The 22,269-nt window shown below is 37.1% G+C and overlaps 3 protein-coding genes across 5 annotated transcripts; 1 reads left to right on the forward strand and 2 right to left on the reverse strand.

Annotated features, from left to right (window-relative positions):
- Positions 1-892: 892 nt before the first annotated feature.
- LOC110757429 (putative lysine-specific demethylase JMJ16) lies at positions 893-7,238 on the forward strand. Of its 3 annotated transcripts, XM_021959021.2 has the most exons (9): positions 893-1,051; positions 1,665-1,955; positions 2,189-2,260; positions 2,419-2,496; positions 2,628-3,119; positions 3,227-3,460; positions 3,700-3,861; positions 3,982-4,347; positions 4,579-7,238. In XM_021959021.2, exons 2-9 carry the CDS (start codon positions 1,713-1,715, stop codon positions 5,578-5,580), a joined length of 2,649 nt encoding a protein of 882 aa, XP_021814713.1. In that variant the 5' UTR covers positions 893-1,051; positions 1,665-1,712; the 3' UTR covers positions 5,581-7,238. The 3 variants fall into 3 exon arrangements, with proteins under 3 accessions (XP_021814713.1, XP_021814717.1, XP_021814714.1); XM_021959025.2 differs by lacking the exons at positions 893-1,051; positions 1,665-1,955 and having other exon boundaries at positions 2,222-2,260; positions 2,426-2,496; XM_021959022.2 differs by lacking the exons at positions 893-1,051; positions 1,665-1,955 and having other exon boundaries at positions 2,254-2,315.
- Positions 5,624-6,999, reverse strand: SETH3 (Sugar isomerase (SIS) family protein). The gene is made up of 2 exons (XM_021959026.2): positions 6,304-6,999; positions 5,624-6,217 (listed from the first exon to the last, which is right to left on the reverse strand). Exons 1-2 carry the CDS (start codon positions 6,997-6,999, stop codon positions 5,837-5,839), a joined length of 1,077 nt encoding a protein of 358 aa, XP_021814718.1. The 3' UTR covers positions 5,624-5,836.
- A 5,124-nt stretch (positions 7,239-12,362) lies between the features above and the next one.
- Positions 12,363-17,859, reverse strand: LOC110757431 (protein LIGHT-DEPENDENT SHORT HYPOCOTYLS 4-like). The gene is made up of 2 exons (XM_021959027.2): positions 16,420-17,859; positions 12,363-12,870 (listed from the first exon to the last, which is right to left on the reverse strand). Exon 1 carries the CDS (start codon positions 17,105-17,107, stop codon positions 16,463-16,465), a length of 645 nt encoding a protein of 214 aa, XP_021814719.1. The 5' UTR covers positions 17,108-17,859; the 3' UTR covers positions 12,363-12,870; positions 16,420-16,462.
- Positions 17,860-22,269: the final 4,410 nt, after the last annotated feature.

Here is a 22,269-nt window from a genome sequence, read left to right on the forward strand (position 1 = left end):
GGAATAAATTTGATTCAAAAAATCTTCTGGTTTCATCTTCTTCTTAGGTTTGATAGCAATTAATACCGAAGGTTGTTCATGACAGATCCAAGTTTTTCCTATGAGACAAACTCCGAGATATGACAAAGGGAGATTAACGTATGTAATTATCTTTCAAAAATATAATTATGAATTTGCTAATCCCACAAGAGAGTATTCAAACTAACAAATGTATATATTCAACACACGTCCAACAAATAATTAATGATAGAGCATCTTGTTTATCCCCTTAATTATCAACTCAACTAACATTTGTTGCATATAAGTATTATTGAGTTTTGGATGCTCCTCCTTCATTTCCTCTTTTGTTTTCATCCTCCATATTTTACATAGCAACACAATTTTCCTTGAAAAACTCAAATTAATTATAACCATTGAAAAAAGAACTCAAATTATTTATATCAAGAGGTCCCGCCACGATTAGTTGTCTAATCGAGCTTGGGTAATTCATGATCATAAATGCATATAGATCCCACAAAAAATCATCATGCACCAATGGTCAGAAATAAGTCATGCATTTTGTTAATGTCAAAATTCTTGCATCAAAACTTATGTTTTTGGTATATGTGGGTTAGGCCAATTAACTAGAGTAGTAAATCCGCCCCCTTGCACTTAAGTTTAAGTACCTCTCCCATAAATTAGATTAATTTAGACTATTGCTTGTGAATAAAATGAACATTTTGATAAGCAAAAGTTTCCGAGAGAGAAAGATAGAGAGAGAGAGTACTGAACAAAGCTGCACAGGCCGATCCATGTTAGTAAACAAACAAGAAGCCCACCTTCGCCCAAACCCAAACCAATCTTGTGGGTCTATTGAAACCGCATTAGGTGACCCAATGAAATATCTGCGAACCCATTCGGGAATGTATGCCCTTCTAAATTTGTAATTGCTGAGCCCTGAACATTTTTCTTCATTTTCCATTTCGTCTTCCTTTTATGTTCGTTTGCCCGACACTGGAAATTTTGGCTTTCAAGTGAAGCGCAGACCAATCCCAGCATTTTCAGTCTCTGGGTAAGCATGAATTTGATTCCCTGAAAAATATAGGAGTGTCGTTATTTTTTAGTTTTTTTTTTGGGTGTATTCTGTGACTGGTTGTGATGCAGAACTGTTGCGTGGGTAAGTGATTTGTTAAACTTCTGGGTTTGTATTTTAATCAAATGGGAACATGGGCAGCGAAGGTTTGTTTGCATGGGATGGATGGAAATGATGATTTTGAATTTGTTTGATTTTCACTTAAGTACAGTTGGTTGTGCTCTGAAGAAGGCAACAGATTTTATTGCACAAATATAATCACAGGTTGTGACTGTGAGCCTCAATTTCACTATTGGTATGGTTGGAATCATTGTGGGATTTCAGTTTACCTCATTGTGTTTCTTCTATCTCAATCTTTCTAGCTTACATGTTCGTTTTCCTTGTTGGCTTGTTAAAGATAATTTATTCTTGTTATCCATTAGAAACAGGTGCAGTGCAGCTTGTATGAACTGTTGAACAATTTGTTTATTGCTTCGATGTTTTCTCATTATGCTAATTTTAGATTGTTCATAAATGTATCCCCTAATCATTTTTATGGGTGTGCTTTTTTCTTTTGTTCTAATGCTTCAGTTTTCACTTTTCCTGTTTGCAGTACCGTTGGTTGCAGAACCCATCAAGGGCTTATCTCCATTGTGAGAATATGGCTTTTAATTCAGTTCCACCTGGTTTTGCGTCTCGTACATCCTTCGTGCTGAAGAGGATGGAAAAAGTTGAAGAAACTAATGGTGTCAATGCTTCTAAACAAGAGCCAATCCAGATGGACTCCACATCTGACCTGACTGACATGGATAAACTGAAAAGATCTCTTCAGCATAGGCCATGGATACTTTTCGACCAAAGTGATTACAACTCAGAGGAACCTGAATCTGAACAGTTTGATATGGTCTATTCTTCTCTTCTTCCCTTTTTGTTTGTCTGGGTGTGAATGTATATTTGCTGCTGTCAAACATAAAACTAGCTTGCACTTAAGTCTGAACTTGCGTTATGCATGCTGCAAATAAGCTGCTGATGAGGAGCTTGTTTATATGTTTAAAGAGGAATAATTTCATGTTGCATGATTCATCACCAGCTGAATCTGGTTAGAAGTTGTTATAATTATATCTTTTTTTTTTCCAGGACCCCCCTGCAAAAACCTGCCTCCCTAAAGGTGTTACTCATGGATGTCCAGATTGCAGTGATTGTCTGAAGGTTGATTTTCATTCACTAAGTTGATTCTCTTCCCTTTGAATTGTATAGTTATTAGGTACACTACCTTTCCATTTGCCTTTGATTTTCTAAAATCATTACCATGTCATGTTCCCTATTTCACTTAATGTTTGTGATTATTGATTGAATTCTTGGAATAGGTAACAGGAAGGTGGCGTCCTGAAGATGCAAGAATAGATGTCCTTGAAGAAGCACCTGTTTTCCACCCAACAGAAGAGGTTAACCTTTTCTGATTTCTGTGGCACTGCACTATTTCATGTGTCATAGATGTTGTCTGGATCTTTTGTTTGAATGCTCACTTTTTTGCTTATAAAATATCAGTCTGAAGGAGTTTGAATTTTTCCTGCAGGAATTTAAAGACATGCTTAAATATATTGCAACCATACGTGCAAGAGCAGAGCAATATGGTATTTGTCGTATTGTTCCTCCTCCTTCCTGGAAACCTCAATGTCTTATTAAGGAATACACCATGTGGAAAAGATCTACATTTTCTACCCATATTCAGCGGATTGATGGGCTACGAAATCAGAGTTCACCGAGTAAAATGGTTGGCTTTTATGAAAGCACAAAAAAGAAGAGGAGAAGAATCTTGAGAGTGGGTTTGGACAGTGGATCTACCTCAAGTCCAGGTGAAACAGGACATTCATATGTCAAAGGCTTTGAACCAGAACCTGGTCGAGAATTCACTCTTGAGAATTTTGAGAGATATGCAGCTGATTTCAAGATTCAATATTTCTGCAAAAGTGAAGTCAGAGGCAGACAAGAGAAGTGGGTTCCATCACTGGAGCATATTGAAGCTGAATATAAACTTATTACTGAGAACCCAACTGAAGAGATTGAGGTACACTTAGAAATTGGGATGATCATTTTTTAATTTTTTTTCTTTATTTTCTTCTTTTCTATTGAGGCAGTTTGTGCTGTTAATTGTCATCTTGGTGTACTGTGAAGGTGCTTTGTGGTGATAATTTGGAGACTAAAGCTCTTGGCAGTGGATTTCCAACCGTATCCAAAGATTCCAATCCTTTGGCAACGTCAGATCACCCTGAATATTTAGCATCAGGCTGGAACTTAAATAATCTACCCAGACTGCCTGGTTCTCTTCTTTCTTTTGAAAGCCATGACACTTGTAACATTTTGGTACCTCAGGCTCGTGTGGGAATGTGCTTTTCATCTTTTCATTGGGTAAGATTTGATATGGCTCACATGTTGCATCTTTTGCAGAAAACGTTATATATGTTTTAGAAAGTTGGATAATGTATTCTTTGAAACTTTTAAATGTGGTAATCAATGGCTCTCAGACTTGTATTCTTTTGAGACGCATTTTTAAGTATCTTTACTTTTCTATGGATAATGTCTGTGGTTGGCTTGTCTTATTTTTAGTTTGTTGATCATGCTTTGATTTTTTGAGTCCTTTTAAACAGAAAGTTGAAGAGCACCATTTATACTCATTGGCTTACACACATCTGGGTGCTCCTAAAATATGGTATGGTGTCCCTGGGAAATATAGTGTTAATTTTGAGGCAGCCATGAGGAGCTCCTTTTCAGAATCATCATCAGAACATCCTGAATTGCGAAATTGGCTGGTGAGCTGACAAACTTATGATTCCCCGCTATCCCTTCGTGTTAAAGTTAAAAATTTATTTTTAGTAAAATATTTTTCAAGAGATGTTAACCTTTTATATCATATATATTTTTTGGTACAGGTTAAACAATTACCGCCCTCCACACTGAAATCACAGGGCATACCAGTCTTTCGTTGCATTCAGTCTCCTGGGGAGTTTGTTCTTGTCCTCCCAGGGGCTTATCATTCGGGATTTGATTGTGGCTTTAATTTTTCTGAGACAGCATGTGTTGCTCCCCTAGACTGGTTGCCTCATGGACAGGAGGCTGTTGAACTTTACTGCGAACAGGGGAGGAAAACATCTATATCCCATGATAAGCTGCTGCTTGGAGCAGCTAGGGAAGTTGTGAGGGCACAGTGGGATTCACTGTTTAGGAAGAACACCTCAGATCATTTCCTCTGGAAAGATGCCTATGGAAAGGATGGGATCTTAGCACATGTATTCAAGGTAATTCCTCAGATTTCGCCCCGCCATATTACTGTCAACTGCAGATCCTGCTTGTATCCTACATGGTTTTGAACAATGGTGGACTGACATTATTGATACATATAGCAGTTGTATTTTTTTAATTAAAGGGATTGTACTGTTAAGTTTGCTTTTTCCCCTTCTTTCCCTGGTTTATGGTGGCCTGATTGTTTTTCTTTTTAAAACTCTTTTCCACCTTTCTTTTTTATGCAGTCACGTCTCAGTTCTGAAGCCATTTGGCGGAAATATCTTTGCAACTCTTCACAGTCACGGAGGATGAAATCAAATTTTGATGCTACAAGCAAAAAGGAGTGCAGCATTTGTCTCCGTGATCTGCATTTTTCCGCGGCAGCTTGTCCTTGTTCTGCAGACAGATATTCATGTCTGTTACACGCAAAGCAACTGTGTTCTTGTGCTTGGAGTGACAAGGTTTTCCTCTACCGTCACGAGATCGATGATTTATATCTACTTCTTGAAGCTTTGGAAGGAAAGTTAGATGCAGTCTTCAAATGGGGCAAAGATGATCTTGGATTGGTTCTGCACGTGCATCCTCCGAAGAATATTGGGCATGTAGATGGTCCAACCTCTAATGCTGAGAAAACTAAACAGAAAGAGTCCATGTCTCAAGATGCAATGAGGGCAGAATTGAAGGCACGAATGTTGCAATCTATAATCTCAAGCAAGTTGAAAGCAAACGATCATCCATCTGGAACTCTTGATGCTGCAACAGCAAATGTGAATGATACAAATTTTGTGTCTAGCATCCTGGCAAAGGTGAAGGCACATGTGCTCCAATCAACAATCTTGAATGAACAGAAAGCAAAGGAGAACACACTAGGACCTACTATCACCCCAAGCACAACAGGAAACAATGCTCCTTCTCTACCGACAGAGGCAATGAAGGAGACGAACAATTCTCCGTTTCCACTGACAGAGGCAATGGAGGAGACATCCGATGTTTCATCTGTAAGTACAAGTGAAACAAGTTCCTCAGACTCACAGGATTTAATCCCAGATCTTGACTTTCTTTTCCGTGGAAAAGAACAAGCTGCCTGTCCTCTCGAGAAGGGCAGTGTTCCTGGGAAGCTATCGAAAGGTGGTCATCCGGCCAACAATGGGGCATCTTCGAGCCCTTTCATTTCAGAGAATCAAACTTCAAGACAAGCAGGCTCTCAGAGTGGAATTGTTCTTCTTAGTGATGACAGTGATGGTTAGTTGTTATGTGAATCCAATATAATGTTGATGGTGAAACATGAGATTTAGAAATATTCATATTCTCTATGATATAACGGTAAACAATAGTAGTGCAAATTACCCAAAAGGGGTTTGCTTCAATATTTTTAGTTACAAAGAATTATCTAATCATGCATATTAATGAATAAAATGCTAAACACATTTAAACAAAAATTGAAAAAATAAAAAATGAAAAATAAGAAAGCACATAGACGAGAACATCTACTTCATCTATCTATCAGAGACCAGCTGAGACCAGTCCATGCAAAGTGACAATCCCAATCACTTGATTCTGGCCATTGATGACGGGCAAGAACTGGACCGGGGACGGAGGAGCTTCCATCTTCTGCATGGCGTCGACGGCCATGGCGTCTGGACCGATGGTTCTAGGGTTTCTGTTGCACATTTCCCCAACCGTGAGCTTGAAGATGGCTTCTCCGCTCGCCTTCAGAGTTCGACGCAGATCGCCGTCAGTGAATGTGCCGATCAGGTGATGGTCGTCGTCGATCACAAGCAGGCACCCGCAGCCCTTGCTCGTCAGCTCCACCAGCTGCTCCATTATCAGATCTCCTTCCTTGCAAACCGGAAGCTCATCTTCTTTCTTCATCACATCTTTCACCTGCAACTCCAGAAAATTAGGAGAAAAGAAAAGGAAAACCTATAATTGGAGGAGAGATTGAAATTGGGGCAAGAGCAAGATCGGACCTTGAAGATGAGATGCTTGCCGATCCGACCGGCGGGGTGATTGGCGGCGTACTGTTCCTTGGTGAGATTTTTGGCGCCCATGAGTGCAATCGCAACGGTGTCGCCGAAAACCATCTGAATGGCGGTGGAGGTGACCGGAGCCAAATCGAAGGGGCAGAGCTCTCGCTCCAAGGGTAAATACACGTTCATGTCGCAGACGGCGGCGAGGGCATTGCCGTCGACGGAGGTGACGGAGATGAGGAAGGCGCCCTTGGCCTTGGCGCAGGGGACGAGGCGGAGGAGCTCCTCGGTGGTACCGGACTTGCTGAAGAGGACCAAGACGTCGCTTTTAGAGAGGGCGCCGATGTCGCCGTGGAGGGCATCGAGTGGGGAGAGGAAGCCGGAGCGGATGCCAAGGGAGACGAGGGTCTGGGAGATCTTGTGGGCAACGAAGCCGGACTTGCCGACGCCGGAGAAGAAGACGGTGGCGCCAGCGGAGGACTGGAGGAGGAGGGTGCGGGTGAAAGATAGGGTTTGGGAGAGGTCCAGGTGCTGGAAGAAGAAGTTGAGGTGGCTCTGTTGGGATTTGAAGAGGTTGAGGAGGGTAGTTTCGTCAATGCAGGAGGAGGAAGAAGATTGGGTTGCTGTTGTTGCTTTGGGATTGGATAGAGAATGTGGGTTGATGAAGTCTGAGGACAAAGTTGGGAGAGAACCCATGATTTCTGCTCTGCTTCCGCAAACACAGAGAGAGAAGACAGAGAAGAAAGAGAAGGAGATCTGCAGATACTGAGGGAGGGAGGAGGGCGCCTATGTCGGTGGCGCTGAAATCTGAATCAATCAATCATTTTCAGTTCATTTCGTCCTTTCCTTGTGTAATCAATTTTTGTTTTTTTTTTTGGAGATGATTTTGTGTGGAAATATCTACTTCATTTCATTGGACGTCAAATTTTAGGCTATATTTTCGTGTTAAACTTTTTTATTATAGTCTGGGTCGGTCCATTATAAACCCAATTAAAAGTTTCAACCAGGCCTTTTATTTGAAAAATTATTGGCTGAATTACACGGAGGGTCCAATATTGTATGATCCCATTTAGATTCTTCGGCCCATTACCTCCAAGTCCGAGGGTTATCCTCTCTTTAGATCTTCTTGCATGATTATCTTCAAAACAACGGAGTTTCTATAACGAGGAGTCGTTCTATGGTGAGGGTGTCATATATGCAGACCTTTATATTAGCCACATGTTTTATCTTAGTTGTAACTTCACTTAAGTTTAATAAAATGATCTTGTGACTAATATGAAGATTCACATGAGTGGTCCATATACGGCACACTCACTATAAAATTTCACCTATAATGAGACGGTGAGACGGTGTGTTAAGGGATTCAATCTAGTCGTCCAATAATAATTATATAATTGATCGGATGGCTATTAAGTACCCTATTATAGTCTCCATGTTAAAACACACAGATCAAATAATGAAAATTTGAAAAATTGAAAGGTGCGTCAAGATTTCCATTGAGTGCATTCCTGGTTGGTTAGGTCCAAACCAACCCTAGCCGAGCTGGTCAAGCCTCCCTACACAGACAGCAGATTGAAATCATGCTCAGCTTTATAAAATCAATCGAGACAAACAGTTAAAAGCACTTACCAACAATAAATCTATTTCAAAGCCCTAAAACAGTATAGAGATAAGATATATATGCCTTCCTCCCGCCAGCCACAGATGTTTGAAAAGGACATGACCGTGCATATATTAATATATTTACAAATCCTGAAATGCAGAACCAAGAAGATTGTGGCTATGGGGTCGTAATTTCTAGGGCATCTTTATACAATCTGAACTCTCACATGCAGCGAGAGAGTTGTACACAGACAGACAACCATTTATTGCATAACCTATAAAGCGCTCTATATAGAAATCAAATTAAACCTCCTTTTGTTTTTAGCTTCTGTTCTCTTCTTTACTTTGAGATAAAACCCTACTGTAGCTCGCAAGCCCGAAAGGCAAGAAGAAAGAGCCTCATCTTCCAACGCGATATTTACTCATTTCTTTCTCATCGGTCTATTATTTCTGGCTTCCTTACGTACGTACGTGTACTCTCACTCTCTCTCGCTCTCTCTCTCTCTCTGAAAAAAGCTAGTTATAATATATCATCTACCATGCATGGTGTCCTTTCGTCAAAATCTCTGCATGCAGCACTGTGCATATAAATATATATATGCAGGGGAGGCCCTAGGCACAAGTAGCCTAGACGACTGCCTATGGCCCCTAAATTGCATTGGCGGAGCTAGAGCCTAAATATTAGGGCGTCTAATAGCTGAAAAAGATTTTAAATTACATACATATTTCCAAGTTTTATATAAAAACTTCAATGGAATTCATGAGAAATGAGGGGGCCACAGCACAGCCACCTCTGGCCTGTGTGTGGCTCCGCCCCTGCCAAATTGGAAGGGCCCCCAATTTGTATAAACCCCTATATATAATTATCTATGTTATTTAAAAATATATATTATGTAAAGCTAATGGAAAATGCAAGATGTGTTATATTTAAGTGATGTTTTAATGTCTTTTATAAAGTTGTTGTGTAAATTACATATTGCTTGTTTCTTAAATGTTACAATTGTGAATTTAAGCATGTTACAATTGTGAATTTAAGTTCATATACTTTTTTTTTTATATTTTTAAATTTAGCAAAAGAAAATCACATACATATACATATAAATTTGAAGCCCTCATTTAGGTTGTTCGCCTAAGGCCTCCAAAACATAGAACCGCCGTTGTATATATGTATACAATATATGATATGGAGACTAAATTAATAGTTAGGTAGGAGAAGAGATCGATCATGCATATAATACAGGGGCGGAGCCACATGCAGGCTTGCCATGGCCATGCCCCCCCCAAACTCCATGAAAACCCCATTATTTCTTAAGCATCAACTACAATATTAGTTAAAATATAACTCTATATAATCTTGCATTTATAGTACTGGCCCCCCTACAGATTAGCTTCTAGCTCCGCCACTGCAGCATATATGGTGGTCCAGGAAAACCTGTTCGTTTTCGTTGGATAATTCGTCAACCAAAATAATATAGTACGTAGTTTTAATAGTCAAAACCTAAGAGGACGTAAAGAATTTATGCCAACTCATAATTGTACTACCACTTGTTGTGTCTACATATTATACAAAAATTCAAAAGCTAGGGTTTTTTTTTTCTTCTAAACTTTTAAGGCATGTTTGCTAATTAAAATCCGAATAAACAGTTACCGGAGTAATCATAGATCATGTTAAGGAGGAATCGGAGTCATGCATTCCAATTAAGTTGATGGAGTAATTTAACCCAAAAAAAGGCTACACAAAGCTAAATTTGCTACAGGGAATCAATTTGAGCCTATTTTTATTCTAAAACGCATATGTTTTTTAAAAGACAAACTAATTTTTTGTAGTAATTAATCACACATATATAGAGAAAGAAGACAAAACGAAAGTACCATGTTACAGAATGTATGTGATGTGGCCACTCTGATGCTTTAGCCGGCCCCGCGCTATATGTGATGCTTCACAGGCTTCCTCAACCTGACAGTTTCACAGTGACGCGGCGTTGTCAACATTCGAAACTATCAAGCATGAAAATGGCCCCTCCTAATACTTCTTCCTTCCTCCTCTCCCTTCTTCGTTAGAGAAGAACCCATATTACTTTGACCAAGTCAATATGAATCTTCATAAAAGCCATTTCAACCTGTCGTAATTTATGGCAGATACTTACGCTTTCAAGTTGTGTTCATGTCGTACGACTCGATGCGACGGTGCAATGTTCTTTAACTTTCCGATGTGAAACAATACTGATAAATATTCTCAATAAATCCCCTTACGTGTAATGTCACTCAAGTCTATACTATATATGAAGGACTTGATTCCACCCAAAAATCACACTCCAACGAACAATAATCAAAGCTCTATTTTTCTGTTCAAATAGTACGTGTTCATTATTGGTTGTTTTGAAAATGGTATTAGGTTTTTGTCATTTGAGTACATGTTTCATGTTTTTTGATCCCACAGTATAATCAAATAAAATTACATGGCAGAATATCCTGTTTTCATTACTTACTTCAATACGACATGACATGTCCTCATGTTTTTTGACCTAAATAATTATTAAAAAAAATTACAAACAAAACAAAAAAAAAGAGAGCAAGAAATTTCCCCTCTCGGATCAAAGCCCATATGATATGAGTGTCCGTACGGTGAGAAAGTCCAATACAACCGCTAAAAAGAGGGAGGCTGTAGGACCCACACATCGCCCTTAATATTTTTGACTCATTGGGGCCCATTTGAATGGAGACGAGATAAAAATTTGAAAGCCAATTAAACAAGTGATGGGGACGCGACAACAATCTCGTACGGTTCACGGTAAGCGAGGCAAGAGCAAAGAAGCGCCCAGATGGTGCCACGTAATGGTGTCGGAGGTGGGGATTAACGGTGGAGATCTAGTGTTGGAACGAGGCGAAAAGCAAAGGAGCATAAATGTCACTAAGACCGACATTGGAGGCAGGTGTACACGTGAGTTTGCACGGTTGGAAGGCCCTGATTGGGTCCCACTTTGTCCGTCGTGTTGAAAGTCCAGTCGGATTGACCGTAGAATGCGGGATTCTCGTACCGGAGAGATAGAGGAACACTCTGAGAATTTTATTTACTCCACATTTTCACCTATCTGAGTCATGACGGTGATCACAAAATTCATAGTATTTGGTACCCAGAAGTGTACAAAAAAATGTAATAAATTCAGTAATAATTCTAGCTAGATATAAAGGCAGGTGGCCAAGCAGATAGTTGGAGGTCAGAATTTAATTTCTGATAGCTGCAGCCAAAAATTATTACATGAATTGATCGTTGGGCTAGCTTTGGTAGACAACACGTGTGGGGTAGGGTTAGTACTTACTTGGAGTGCCGCTCAAGCTTAAGTCATGTGGCCGGAACCTGGGTGTGTTTGTGTTATTAATTATTTTGGGGCATGGCTAAGCTGAGCCTGGGCGAGACGTAGTTTCTCCTTTGGAGGTTTCGAGAGCAGAAAAATTTGTGTGAAATGGGAAAAAATTTATCATATATAATATATCGCGCAGTTAATCGAGAATTGCACGACCTTTTTCTCGTTCTGTTCAGAGAGAGAGATTGAAATGGACCAATCCGTCACAGACTCACAGGCTTAAATCATGCATGCGATATAGCACATCAAGTTATGGGGAAGGTAAATTTTATGGCAGCCTTAATTACTGCCAGTTTAATTTCGCCTCTATTGCCCGATTTGTTCTGCTGCATGCTCCTGCCCAATTGTACAGTCACAGTACTGCTGCTGCACAGTAAATCAATTAAACCCCAAAAAAATTGTTTTTTTCTTTCTTTCCAATTTTACACATGATTTGATCACGCAGACATCTCTTTCTCTGATATAAAAGAAGAAATTTTCTATTTAAACCCCACACTTCTCTTAGTTCATCCCATCTTTTAATTTAAATTTTCACAATTTCTAAGAAAACCCCACTATCTTCCCAAACTACCCTTAAATACACCCCAAACTGAAAAAATAAGAAATAAAAGAGATTTTCTATTTAAACCCCACAATTTTCTTTGTTCCTAGCAAAAAAAACACAAACAAATAGAACCCTAAACCCGAAATTTAATACTTTCTAGAGAAAGAGAACAACTTTACCTCTCTCCAAGTAGAGGAGTTTGTCCTGATCTGATCAAATTTATATTTTACCTCTGTCCTGATCCAATTTAAATACGATGTAGAGGAGTTTGTATTTTTCTAAAACTTAATATAAAAAGTGGTGGGGTGTGTATATAGATGTACTAGGGTTAATTATTAAGTTGGATGACCTTTTTTGTCTTTTTACCCAATAATAAAACTTACAGTTTAATGATTTAAGTATTGGGGTGAACAAAGAGAAGTGCGGGGTTTAAATAGAAAATCTCTCAAAGAATTATGTGTGCCAATAAATAGCACAATTCATTGATAGATTGATACATAATGGAAAATCAGGGTGGTAGATTTCAATGGTTGCAGAGAGAGAAGTAATTAATGAACAAATAATTACTTTTATTTTGCCTTAAGGTAGTGGGATTAGAAGTCCTGATCTGATGCAAGCTGACACATTATTCAACCATGGCAAAATAATTGAATTGCAGGCACATAATTTAATCATGACAAAAAAGAAAGAAAAAAAAAGGGATTCGAACATGAGACGTCGACTGCATAGATAACTGCACTTAATCACTTGAATACATTCCGCTCAAAACTACTTGTGACTAATATTATTTGTGGTGTTCTACACTTTTGGCCCATCATTTATTTTGAAGCAGCACACAGCAAGTTCTGATAGTGATAGTCCCCCAACTTATTGGTTGGTGGACACGCAGTCTGCTTCACTAATGTAGGACAATTATTTCATCCACGACGGAGTGGCATATTTGGTTATTTTGACTAGAAAATCAGTAATCTCCAGTCACTGAGAGAGATTCTTTAGGATACTGCCTTCACTACCATTGAAAAAGCTAGGTCCATCTAGAAGTTCTTGTCGGTTGACCTTCCGTAAATTACATGCACGATAATATGGTAATTAATGGTAAGAGTAATAATAATAATAATAATAATTAAGAGTAACATTTTTGAGAAATAAATCACAAGTTTATTTTTTCCACCCAAACAAAAAAATCACAAGAAAATAACTCGAATGAGAAGATCCTGATATCAAGTGTTAATCATCTACCTTAACACAAGATCGGTCGACACATAGGAAGATTACTCAATCGCTCAAGTGGAATCACTTGTACTATACTTAACTCATGTATGATTAACCCAAAAGAAGAATTAACGTGCGTTTAAAATTTCGGATTAGATATGCATGATGAATCGCTTAGACAAACCCGATTTGTAGTGTTTATACGATTGTGAAGAAATATTTTTGTGTGACAATCACATTGTCGCTTAGTTAACCAATTCACTAATGTTATAACCCGTGTATCTAGTAATTAATAGTATATATATGATATATTCTAGTTTAAAAAATATCAACTTTGTCAGTCACCCATTAATAACATCACCCGTATGTGTTCAAATCCTAATTAATGCGGTCTGAATGAGAGACAAAATAAGTACTACTAGTGCATATGAGAAAGTACAACAATAAATAAGAAACAAAATAATTATATGTTTTCACCCAGCCCCCAACAAACCAGAAACCAGAGAAATGAAAAAAGTTAAACACACGGGTAAAGTGGTTGTATATTGAGCTTGTTAAGTGAAAAATATTCAATTATTTCTGCATATAAACCTTTAAAACTTTGACACTCAAAGATTTTCATACCTTCGCAAACACACCAGAGACCTAGCATGCATGCTCAAGTTAACAAAATCATGAAAGCCTCTTACACATGAAAATGTTTTCCAATGAAGAACACGAAAAAAAAAACGATATCAGGAAATGCAAAACCATCAATAAAACAAGTTCGGATCTGAATGAGAGAAACAGAAGATGATAAATGAGAGACAATGAGGATATATATATATATATATAGGAGTATATTATCTCTATGAATTAAGAAGGATATAATATCCCGCAGAGCTCTTCTGTTTTGACTCAGGTGATTATATACATGAGGAAAAAAAAGAACAAAAAGAAGAAACGCTTGCTAATTAGCACATCATACACTCATGAAGATGAAGTATATCAAAGACATTTTGGGGGTGGGTGCTGCTATGTGTACAAGTACTGCATTTTACCTTTAATTTTAGCACACATGAAGATGATTGAATTATTATCTTATATGTACATAAATCTAAAAAATTCGGATCCTCTGCTTTGTTTTTCTTGACCTTTAATTTTAAGCGTGTTTTAGAAATTCAAGAGTGTGCGGACACATAGATATGTAACATATAGCTATGGTTGAAACAAGCAAGAACAAGATGAAAAGAAATAGACAGTCCAAATCAAGCATTACAAAGACATACACCAAAAGCTTAAGTTTGTCAAGTAATACATACTATGTTAGATAATCGAGACCTATAATACTTACTATGTTAGATAATCACTAAATCGAACCTAAAAACTTAAGCTGTCAGAAAATGAATCACCAATTTACTAATGTATATCAAGCTAACATCCTCCTGATGAATTAATGCTATTTGAAAAAACAAACCAGAAAACAATTCCTAGGTGCCTATACTTTTTGAAGAAGGTGCGCAGTTCCTGAGAGGAGGTGTTTCAGAAAAAAGTAATTGTGAAAATTCGTTATCAAATCTTAATAAAATAATTGATCTTGTCAAATGAGAGAGAGAGAGAGAGAGAGAGAGAGAAATCCGATGACATGATAAAGTTGATGGTAGCTTTTGATGCATATTTTACTAATAAACTGGTCTCTTGATGGAATCTAAAACATACTAGAAAAAATAATCCTATGTTGGACCGAAATGATTAGAAGTATGAATAGATCCTCTAAGAGTTTAAAGTGCTCCTTGATGCCCCACTACTTCAACTCAAACGGGTCAATAAGGTTTTTTTTCTCTAGCTACCACCACGTATCCATTTGTTAAATAATTCTAAGCTAATTTCTTCGCCTAAATAATGAGCACTTTAATTATAGAAATTAAATTATGAGGAATTTTGACACAGAGTTGTCCAATCACAGACAAGCTGTCGGCCAGATTGAATAATTTAAAACACTATTTCCCTCAATTTCCTATAGCTCGACTTGTACTTTTGAACCAACTATAACTAGCAAGCAGCGGCAGACATGTATATTTTTTTCCTAATTAGCTATAGCATCAAAATATGGCAAAGTATTGGATGCAAAGCTTTGCCTTCTTTAGTAGATTAATGCTTATTTTATTAACCATGTTTCACGAAATTGGAACTCTCTCTCTCTCTCTCTCTCTTTCTCTCTGTGTTGCAGACTTCGCAGTATTCCACTATTTCTGTTTGGGTCAGTACCATCTGACTATCTGAGACTGATATGACAAATAAGGAAAGTCACATATGACAAATAAGGGCTCATGACACGCATGCTCCACCCATAATATATCACAAAGTAATTAACTTCAATCTCTCTAATTACAATTAGCTCATAAATCTAACAAGACCAAAACCAAATTTGAATCAAGTTACCTCGTTGTACATGCGAGCTAGTGATGTCTAAAAGTTTTTTCTCTCTTCAAGTTTTGCACACAAGAAGAAGAATTCAAAGGCATGTATGAATCAACCTATTCCTAAGACAGTAAAGTAAGAAAACGTGGCAACATGGACAAGGGGGAAGCTAAGGGAAGTCAGAGATAAAGAGAGACTTGTCTGACAAAATGTACCAATCTGCAACACACAAAAGCATTCAAAAGAAAAGTATATATATTATATATAGTGCTGCAGGACATATCTGACTACATATATATATATGATCCTTGTGTAAAGTCTTTTCATACTTTATCAAGTATGAAAAAAAAAATTGAAAAAAACTGAGTTAACTTGGAGTTTCCAGCACCAGCTTTCGAGAAATTTTTAGCATGTGTTTACCCAAGGCTGCAAATCTGTGGGTTTATAGGGATGCATGAAAAAAGAAACAAAAGAAGAAAGAAAATGCATAAAAACCAAAACGAAATTATTAGAAAAATACTTCCCAAATGAATTATGTTTTTCTTTTTGTGTTTTTTATATGAATTATTTTTGCACCGAAGAATTATGATGTATCAACTGTGATTTCCAGGAAAGGATGCAAGCAGTATCCAAATTATTATGCTAAGTTCGATACGGATTAACCATGGAAACAGAAGCAAGAAGTACAAAGTATTAATACTAACAAACAGTGGTGTACTGTTTGCACATCGAGAAGAGGCTCACTCATAATATCCCACAGAAGATGGATCTAATTAAGTAAAGGTTTGCTTTTAGTCAAAGCAAAGCAAACAGATTTATAGAAACACAGAATTAACTGATGAAAAACGCAGGTCTGTCTCTAGCTAAAGCTTAGCAGTGGCTACCAACAACCACTTGATATCATGAAATTAACTAAAACCCTAATTAACAATAACATCCAAATACCACCACATAAGTCTTAAAAAGCGTAATTTAAATATATAAAGACGGTACCCTCATATCTTCATTGGTCGTAACAGTAGCTTGCTTTGACTTCCTATTGACCTGGATGGTGATGACCTGTCGGCGGCAGTGGTGGAGGCGGCAGCTGCTGCGGCAACGGTGGCCTCTTCCGCTTCTTCTTCTCGTAGCTGATGCCTCTTGCTTTCGACTGCAAATCACGAACCTCGCGAAGGTAAAGTCGAACGGCTCGAGCCCCAAACGGGTTGGCTTCGGGCTTGCCTCCGTTTTCTTCAAAGGCGGCTCGAAGGCGCCCGATGAGGGCGTCCAGGCTGCCCCATGCCTGGCGGAGTGGGCAGGGGCAGGGAGCCGGAGGGTTCGGGTGGCCGTAGAAAGGGCAGATGGGGGTGTGGACCTTGGTCTTGCCGAACTGGTCGAGGTAGCGGAGGAATTCGAGGACGTGGGCCCCGCTGCACCGGGAGAGAGAGAGCGGGGGGCGGTGGTTCTTGAGGTATTGGCCGAAGGTGTTCCAGTCGCGCCGCTTTTGGTTCTCGTAGCGGCTGCTGGAAGCAGGAGATGAAGAAGAAGAAGAAGAAGAGGTTCCAGCTGCTCCTGCTGCTGAGGCTAGAGTAGTAGCAGGGTTCATTGAGCTTGTGTTGATAATTAGGTTATTGCTTGATGCCATGTTCATCTCATGGTGATGAGAGTTGGAGCCTCCATCCATGTCTTGGATTGAATCCATGGAATTAAGGTGTTTTATGCTTTGTTTTTGTTTGAAGAACTCTTGATTTCTTGTTCTAGGGTTTCTTCACCACAGAGAGAGAGAGAGAGAGAGAGAGAGAGAGAGAGAGAGAGAGAGAGTTCTAATAATTTGTGTAGCTCGCAGTACTGAGATGAGTCTATGTTGGCTATGGTTTTATAATTACGAAAACAAGTAAGCCAAGCACTCTGATGAAGAAAGAGATTAAAAGAAGACAAAGTTCTGATTAATTGATTGATATTACAGGATTTCCATTTTCTGAAAAGAGGTAGAGGGAGGGAGGAAGAGAGAGAAGGAAAGGAACTGGAAATGGTGAAGCAAAAGAAGATTTTGATGTTGATGAAGAGAGTTGATGAGACTGATGGGAGAGTACAAGCTGATAGAGGGCCACTGTTGCTCTTGACTACTCTCTCTCTTTCTCTTTCTTGTGGGTGTTTTGTTTGGTTTGATTGAGCAATATTACTATACAGAGATTTGGGAGGCTCTGGTTTTCTGATGGATAATTGTGTGCAGCTTTGGTTTCTTAAAATGTTACGGGGCTGGTTTTTCCTAAAAAGGGTGGAGCAAACTCAACTCTTAAGGGATGATTACAATTATTCTTCTTCTCCTTCTTGTGTGTGTGTGTGTGTGTGATAGAGAGAGAGAGAGAGAGAGAGAGAGAGAGAGAGAGAGAGAATTTGTGTTTTAGGGCTTTTTTGTGAAAATGGAAAGGGAGTTTGGACAGTAGGTTGAAATGGAGACAGGAAAAAGTATGAAGGGGGTAAAATTAAGGGAATAACATGATTTTGTTTCTTGACCCGTGTTGTATAATGAATTGAATGACAGTTCCTTTTCTAAAGTGACAAGAATGCCCTTGTCAAAATTTAATTTCTCTCCCACTTTTCTTCTCCTAAATTCAAACTTCAATTTCTGACACATGAATTCGGCCCCATCTGCCCTTTAAAACACTTGAAATAGTGACCTGTGTATGGAATCCCCGTGGGTTCTGATTTTTTGCACAACACCCTTCTGTGACTAAAAAAGTTTTGGAAACTAGCACATGAACTGTGAACATATTTGAATAGTTTTACACTCACATCTGATGATTAAACACAAAATAAGAGATGAAGTTTGAGCAAATGTAAGATCATCTTATTTATCCCATCTCTCTCTCTCTCTCTCTCTCTCTCTCTCTCTCTCTCATGCGTATGTACATTACCAAATGTAAAATGTGCAATCGAAGGATTTAAATTTCTCTTACTTAAGGTGTCTTATGTAATCAAATGCGGCAATACTTAATAAATTATTATAAGAGAGAGTATTATTCTTCATCTAATGATGAAAATTTTGTTTTAGATCTTAGGTTTCTCTATCAATAGGTAACTATTATGGTATCTGAGCACGAAACAAAATTCTTGACTCTAACTAAGGAGATAAATTTGATTGATGTTATTGTCAATATGATTAACAATGAAAGTGATGGTTATTATCTCACACACTAGCATTAGCATGATATCTACACCTTTGTTATATATGTGGAATAAAGCATATACATACAAATGGGATCGCTAATTTTTCCATTCTTATTTTCTCCACTTACACTCCCTTTTGTTTTTTAATATTTTTTAATTATTCTTTTTCTTTTTTTTCTTTCTATTCTACCCTTATTATACATTCATTTCTTTTTACTTTCACTTCTATATTATTTCTTTGGCTTAAATGTCAAAATGGTCCTTGTGTTTTATAACGCTGGCCAATTTAGTCCATGTATTTTCAATTTGGCCAATTTGATTTCTGTTTTTAAGACCGTTAGTCAATTTTGGTCCGTTTCTTTAAGTTGCTGCTAAATGAACATGATAATATTTTTTTCATTTTATTTTGAAAACCTATAAAGCTTTTGAAGTTAATAAAAAGTTGAATTAATTTAAAAATGCATTAAAAATTCAATTAAACTAAAATATATAATTAGAAAAAAGAAAAAAACTTGAAAAAGAAAAAGAAAAGAAGGGCGTAGTCTAGTCGGGAAGGGGAGAGCTGCTCAGCTGATGGAGAAGTTGAGGAGTGTTAAGGCTGCATGGGGTTTTTATTATATATATATTAGAGGTGGGTGGATTGAGGTTGGGGAGTTGGAACTTGGAGCCTTTGGGTGTCGGTGGGGAAAGTGGCTGGGGATAGAGATTGACAGGAGCTCCTCCCCTCCCCGGCCGACTACGCCCTTCTTTTTTTTTCTTTTCTAATGTTTAATTCAACATTTTATTAACTTCATAAAGCATTATATAGGTTTTCTAAATAAATATATATATATATATATATATATATATATATATATTATGTTCATTTAACAGCATAAAGAAAAAAAATATAATATAAATGTATAAAGAAAAAGAAAATGGAAGTGTAAATTGAAAAAAGAAATTAATGTAAAACAAGGGTAGAATAGGAAAGAGAAAGAACAAAATTAATTAAAAAGTATTAAAAAGCAAAAGGGAGTGTGAATGGAGAAAATGGAGGTTGAAAAATCAACTCTCTTTTCAATTAATTACTAGGGTTCTCCTACAATTTGACCTAAAATATATAAATAAATACAGGTGTATCTATAGATATATCTATAATCGAACGAATTACTAAGACATTAATTTCTTTGAGTCAATATGCCAAAGGGAGGGATCTCAGTTATTTAGCTACATGTGCATTAATTTTTTTTGAAAATCCCCCTTGTTTCCCATTGTTATTTCTAAATTTAGAAAATTATTGAATCTCCTTTATCTTTCTCATTCATGTGATCATGAAATAGGGACGTCAAAATATAATCAGGACTTGAATACAATTTTATTTGAAGATATTTCTTATTGAGAGGGGCGATAGCATATTAAACTCATATATACTACACGAATGCTAGAATTCGAATCTAGAACATTTCCTAGAAGACCAATTACTCCAAAACACTACGTACACTAGTGGGTTTAATTAGCAATGTTCAATTCATTAGAAGTAAATCATGCTCTCATTACATTTGTGCTTGGAGAGTAAGCAAGAAATAAAAATAATTTTATTACCATAAATAAATAAAAATTAGTAATAACAACAATAAAAATTAGAGGTAATTGTGTGGGCTTCAAGTGTCTTTACAGCTGTAAATTATGGAATTTTACCCATTAGAATCACAAGTATGTGGTAATTATATCAAATCTCATTTACCGTCCTACAAAAGGGACTGGTCCATGATCTCAAATATTTTTCTCTTAGGTTAGTCATAAGTTCTGACATGACCTTAGTTTACGTGACCCAAGTCAAAAAGTTTTTATAGTGTTCTTCGATCATTCTTTTTATTCTAGGGGTGTGAGTCCTCTGACGGCTACAGTAGAATGTTGATCAAAATTATTATTGTAAACACATAATTATATTATTTTTAATCCATGTGATGACAACATATTTCATAATAGATTTGTAGACTAAGTATACTTTGCAAGCAAATGAGAGTCAATAATCACTAGTCATATACTTCTACCTCGTCCACTTAAGAAATTAATGATATTGACCAAAAAAAAAAAAAAAAAAAAAAGAAATTAATGATAAACAAAATGTATCTTTTAGATCTTTGGGCACTTTACTTGTGTTGTGATAGTGAAACATTTTACCTCCATTCATTCCCTGAATCTAGACTGTTCTCCTTTCGCATTTCGCACTCCCGTGTCTATCTTTTTACCTTTTGACAATTTAACAAATGAATATTCTAAACTACTTTAATATATAAGAAGAGATATTGAACTCGAATACAAGGATGAACACATTATTTTAAATAACTGACCTAACCCACGTATACCTCTCTAGTGTGATTTAAATTATGACGCCCAATTGTTGCAAGAAATTCAAAATGCCAGTCAACGAACAAATATACACTTGGGATTACAATCAAATTTTCAGACCCTTGAAATCATAAGCTAGCATTGATTTGATAGAGTCAGGCTTCTGTATACATCCTTTGAGATCTAAGCCTAATTTCTAGTAGGTCTGCATGCATGGTTTATATATTATAATAATGATAATAATAATATACAACAAATTATAATGGTTTCTCACGACCCTCGAAAAAAACTGGTGCCATTGATTAGTTAATTTGCAAAGGTTCAAATCCACCCTCAAAAAAATGCCAAGCTTTTGTCAAGGTTCAAAACCCCATGAAAAATCATCTTCATTTACTGTATAACCTCTGCCCTTGTCCCCCCTGCTTGGATATGAAGTTCCACCCTGTTTCCTCTTGCAGTGTAATATATGGAGAGATGACTAGTGTTTTTATTAATTAAAAAATTATAATAATCAACAAACTAGTCCATTATTGTTAATGACTTTCCTAATCGAGATGCTCAATTATATATTATAACAAGCATCATCGTACTTCTTTTTAGGTGACGTGTACCACCATTCGACTAATAGCTACAAGGGTTGGGATAGTGAATATAATTATAAATTACACTAGTTTTATTAGTCACGTAACTTATTGATTGGTATGAAATTTATCGTGAGACTGACATTAATCAACGACTATTGATCATTCAAGAAAATGGAAAATCATCGCGTGCATACATATATAAGTAAGTGTTTCATTATTATTCAGATTAGAATACCTCGAGAAGTAACACCTAATTGAGCATGAAACCTTTGGGAAATTTTTGGGAAAAATCCTAAAAATTAGAGTGGGGAAACCTCATACATGCTTTTAAAATAAATTAATATATTACTAATCGTGAACAGTAATTATTTTATTATGATTACTAAGACTAAAATATACCCGAAGAATCTTTAATTTTATATTATTATATCAAGCACGAAGTTAAAAAAACACAGCATTTATAGTAAAATAATATGAGACCAGCTGTGGTAAATTTTAATCGGCCAATCAGCGGTACATAGGGCACATGCAAGGTGGGTCCACCCATAAACGAACGGTTGAGAATGAGCGTGACATAACCTCAATATCATTTCAATATTGCACATCGTGTCAATCGCGACTAACCATGACACAATTGACATACCTCAAATAATTTATTAATATTCATCGCATTTTTAGCATATGGATATCAATATCATTCTTTATCTATGAACTGTCTTCCTTTTCATGGAGAAGGCATTCCATCTGCTTTGTGTTTAGGTGGAGGTTTGTTGAG

Source organism: Prunus avium, chromosome 8 (assembly GCF_965620075.1).
Source record: "Prunus avium chromosome 8, drPruAviu1.hap1.1, whole genome shotgun sequence".
In the NCBI taxonomy this organism is placed as follows: domain Eukaryota; kingdom Viridiplantae; phylum Streptophyta; class Magnoliopsida; order Rosales; family Rosaceae; genus Prunus; species Prunus avium.

What these genes read in the sequence shown, in the direction of transcription:
- LOC110757429 (XM_021959021.2), top strand. Translation starts at nt 1,713, where the DNA reads ATGGCTTTTAATTCAGTTCCACCTGGTTTTGCGTCTCGTACATCCTTC. An exon ending in AATCTGAACAGTTTGATATG is followed by an intron (nt 1,956 to 2,188) that starts GTCTATTCTTCT and finishes TTTTTTTTCCAG; the next exon opens with GACCCCCCTGCAAAAACCTG. An exon ending in CTGAATTGCGAAATTGGCTG is followed by an intron (nt 3,862 to 3,981) that starts GTGAGCTGACAA and finishes TTTTTGGTACAG; the next exon opens with GTTAAACAATTACCGCCCTC.
- SETH3 (XM_021959026.2), bottom strand. Translation starts at nt 6,999, where the DNA reads ATGGGTTCTCTCCCAACTTTGTCCTCAGACTTCATCAACCCACATTCT. An exon ending in GCAAGCATCTCATCTTCAAG is followed by an intron (nt 6,218 to 6,303) that starts GTCCGATCTTGC and finishes CTGGAGTTGCAG; the next exon opens with GTGAAAGATGTGATGAAGAA.
- LOC110757431 (XM_021959027.2), bottom strand. Translation starts at nt 17,107, where the DNA reads ATGGATTCAATCCAAGACATGGATGGAGGCTCCAACTCTCATCACCAT.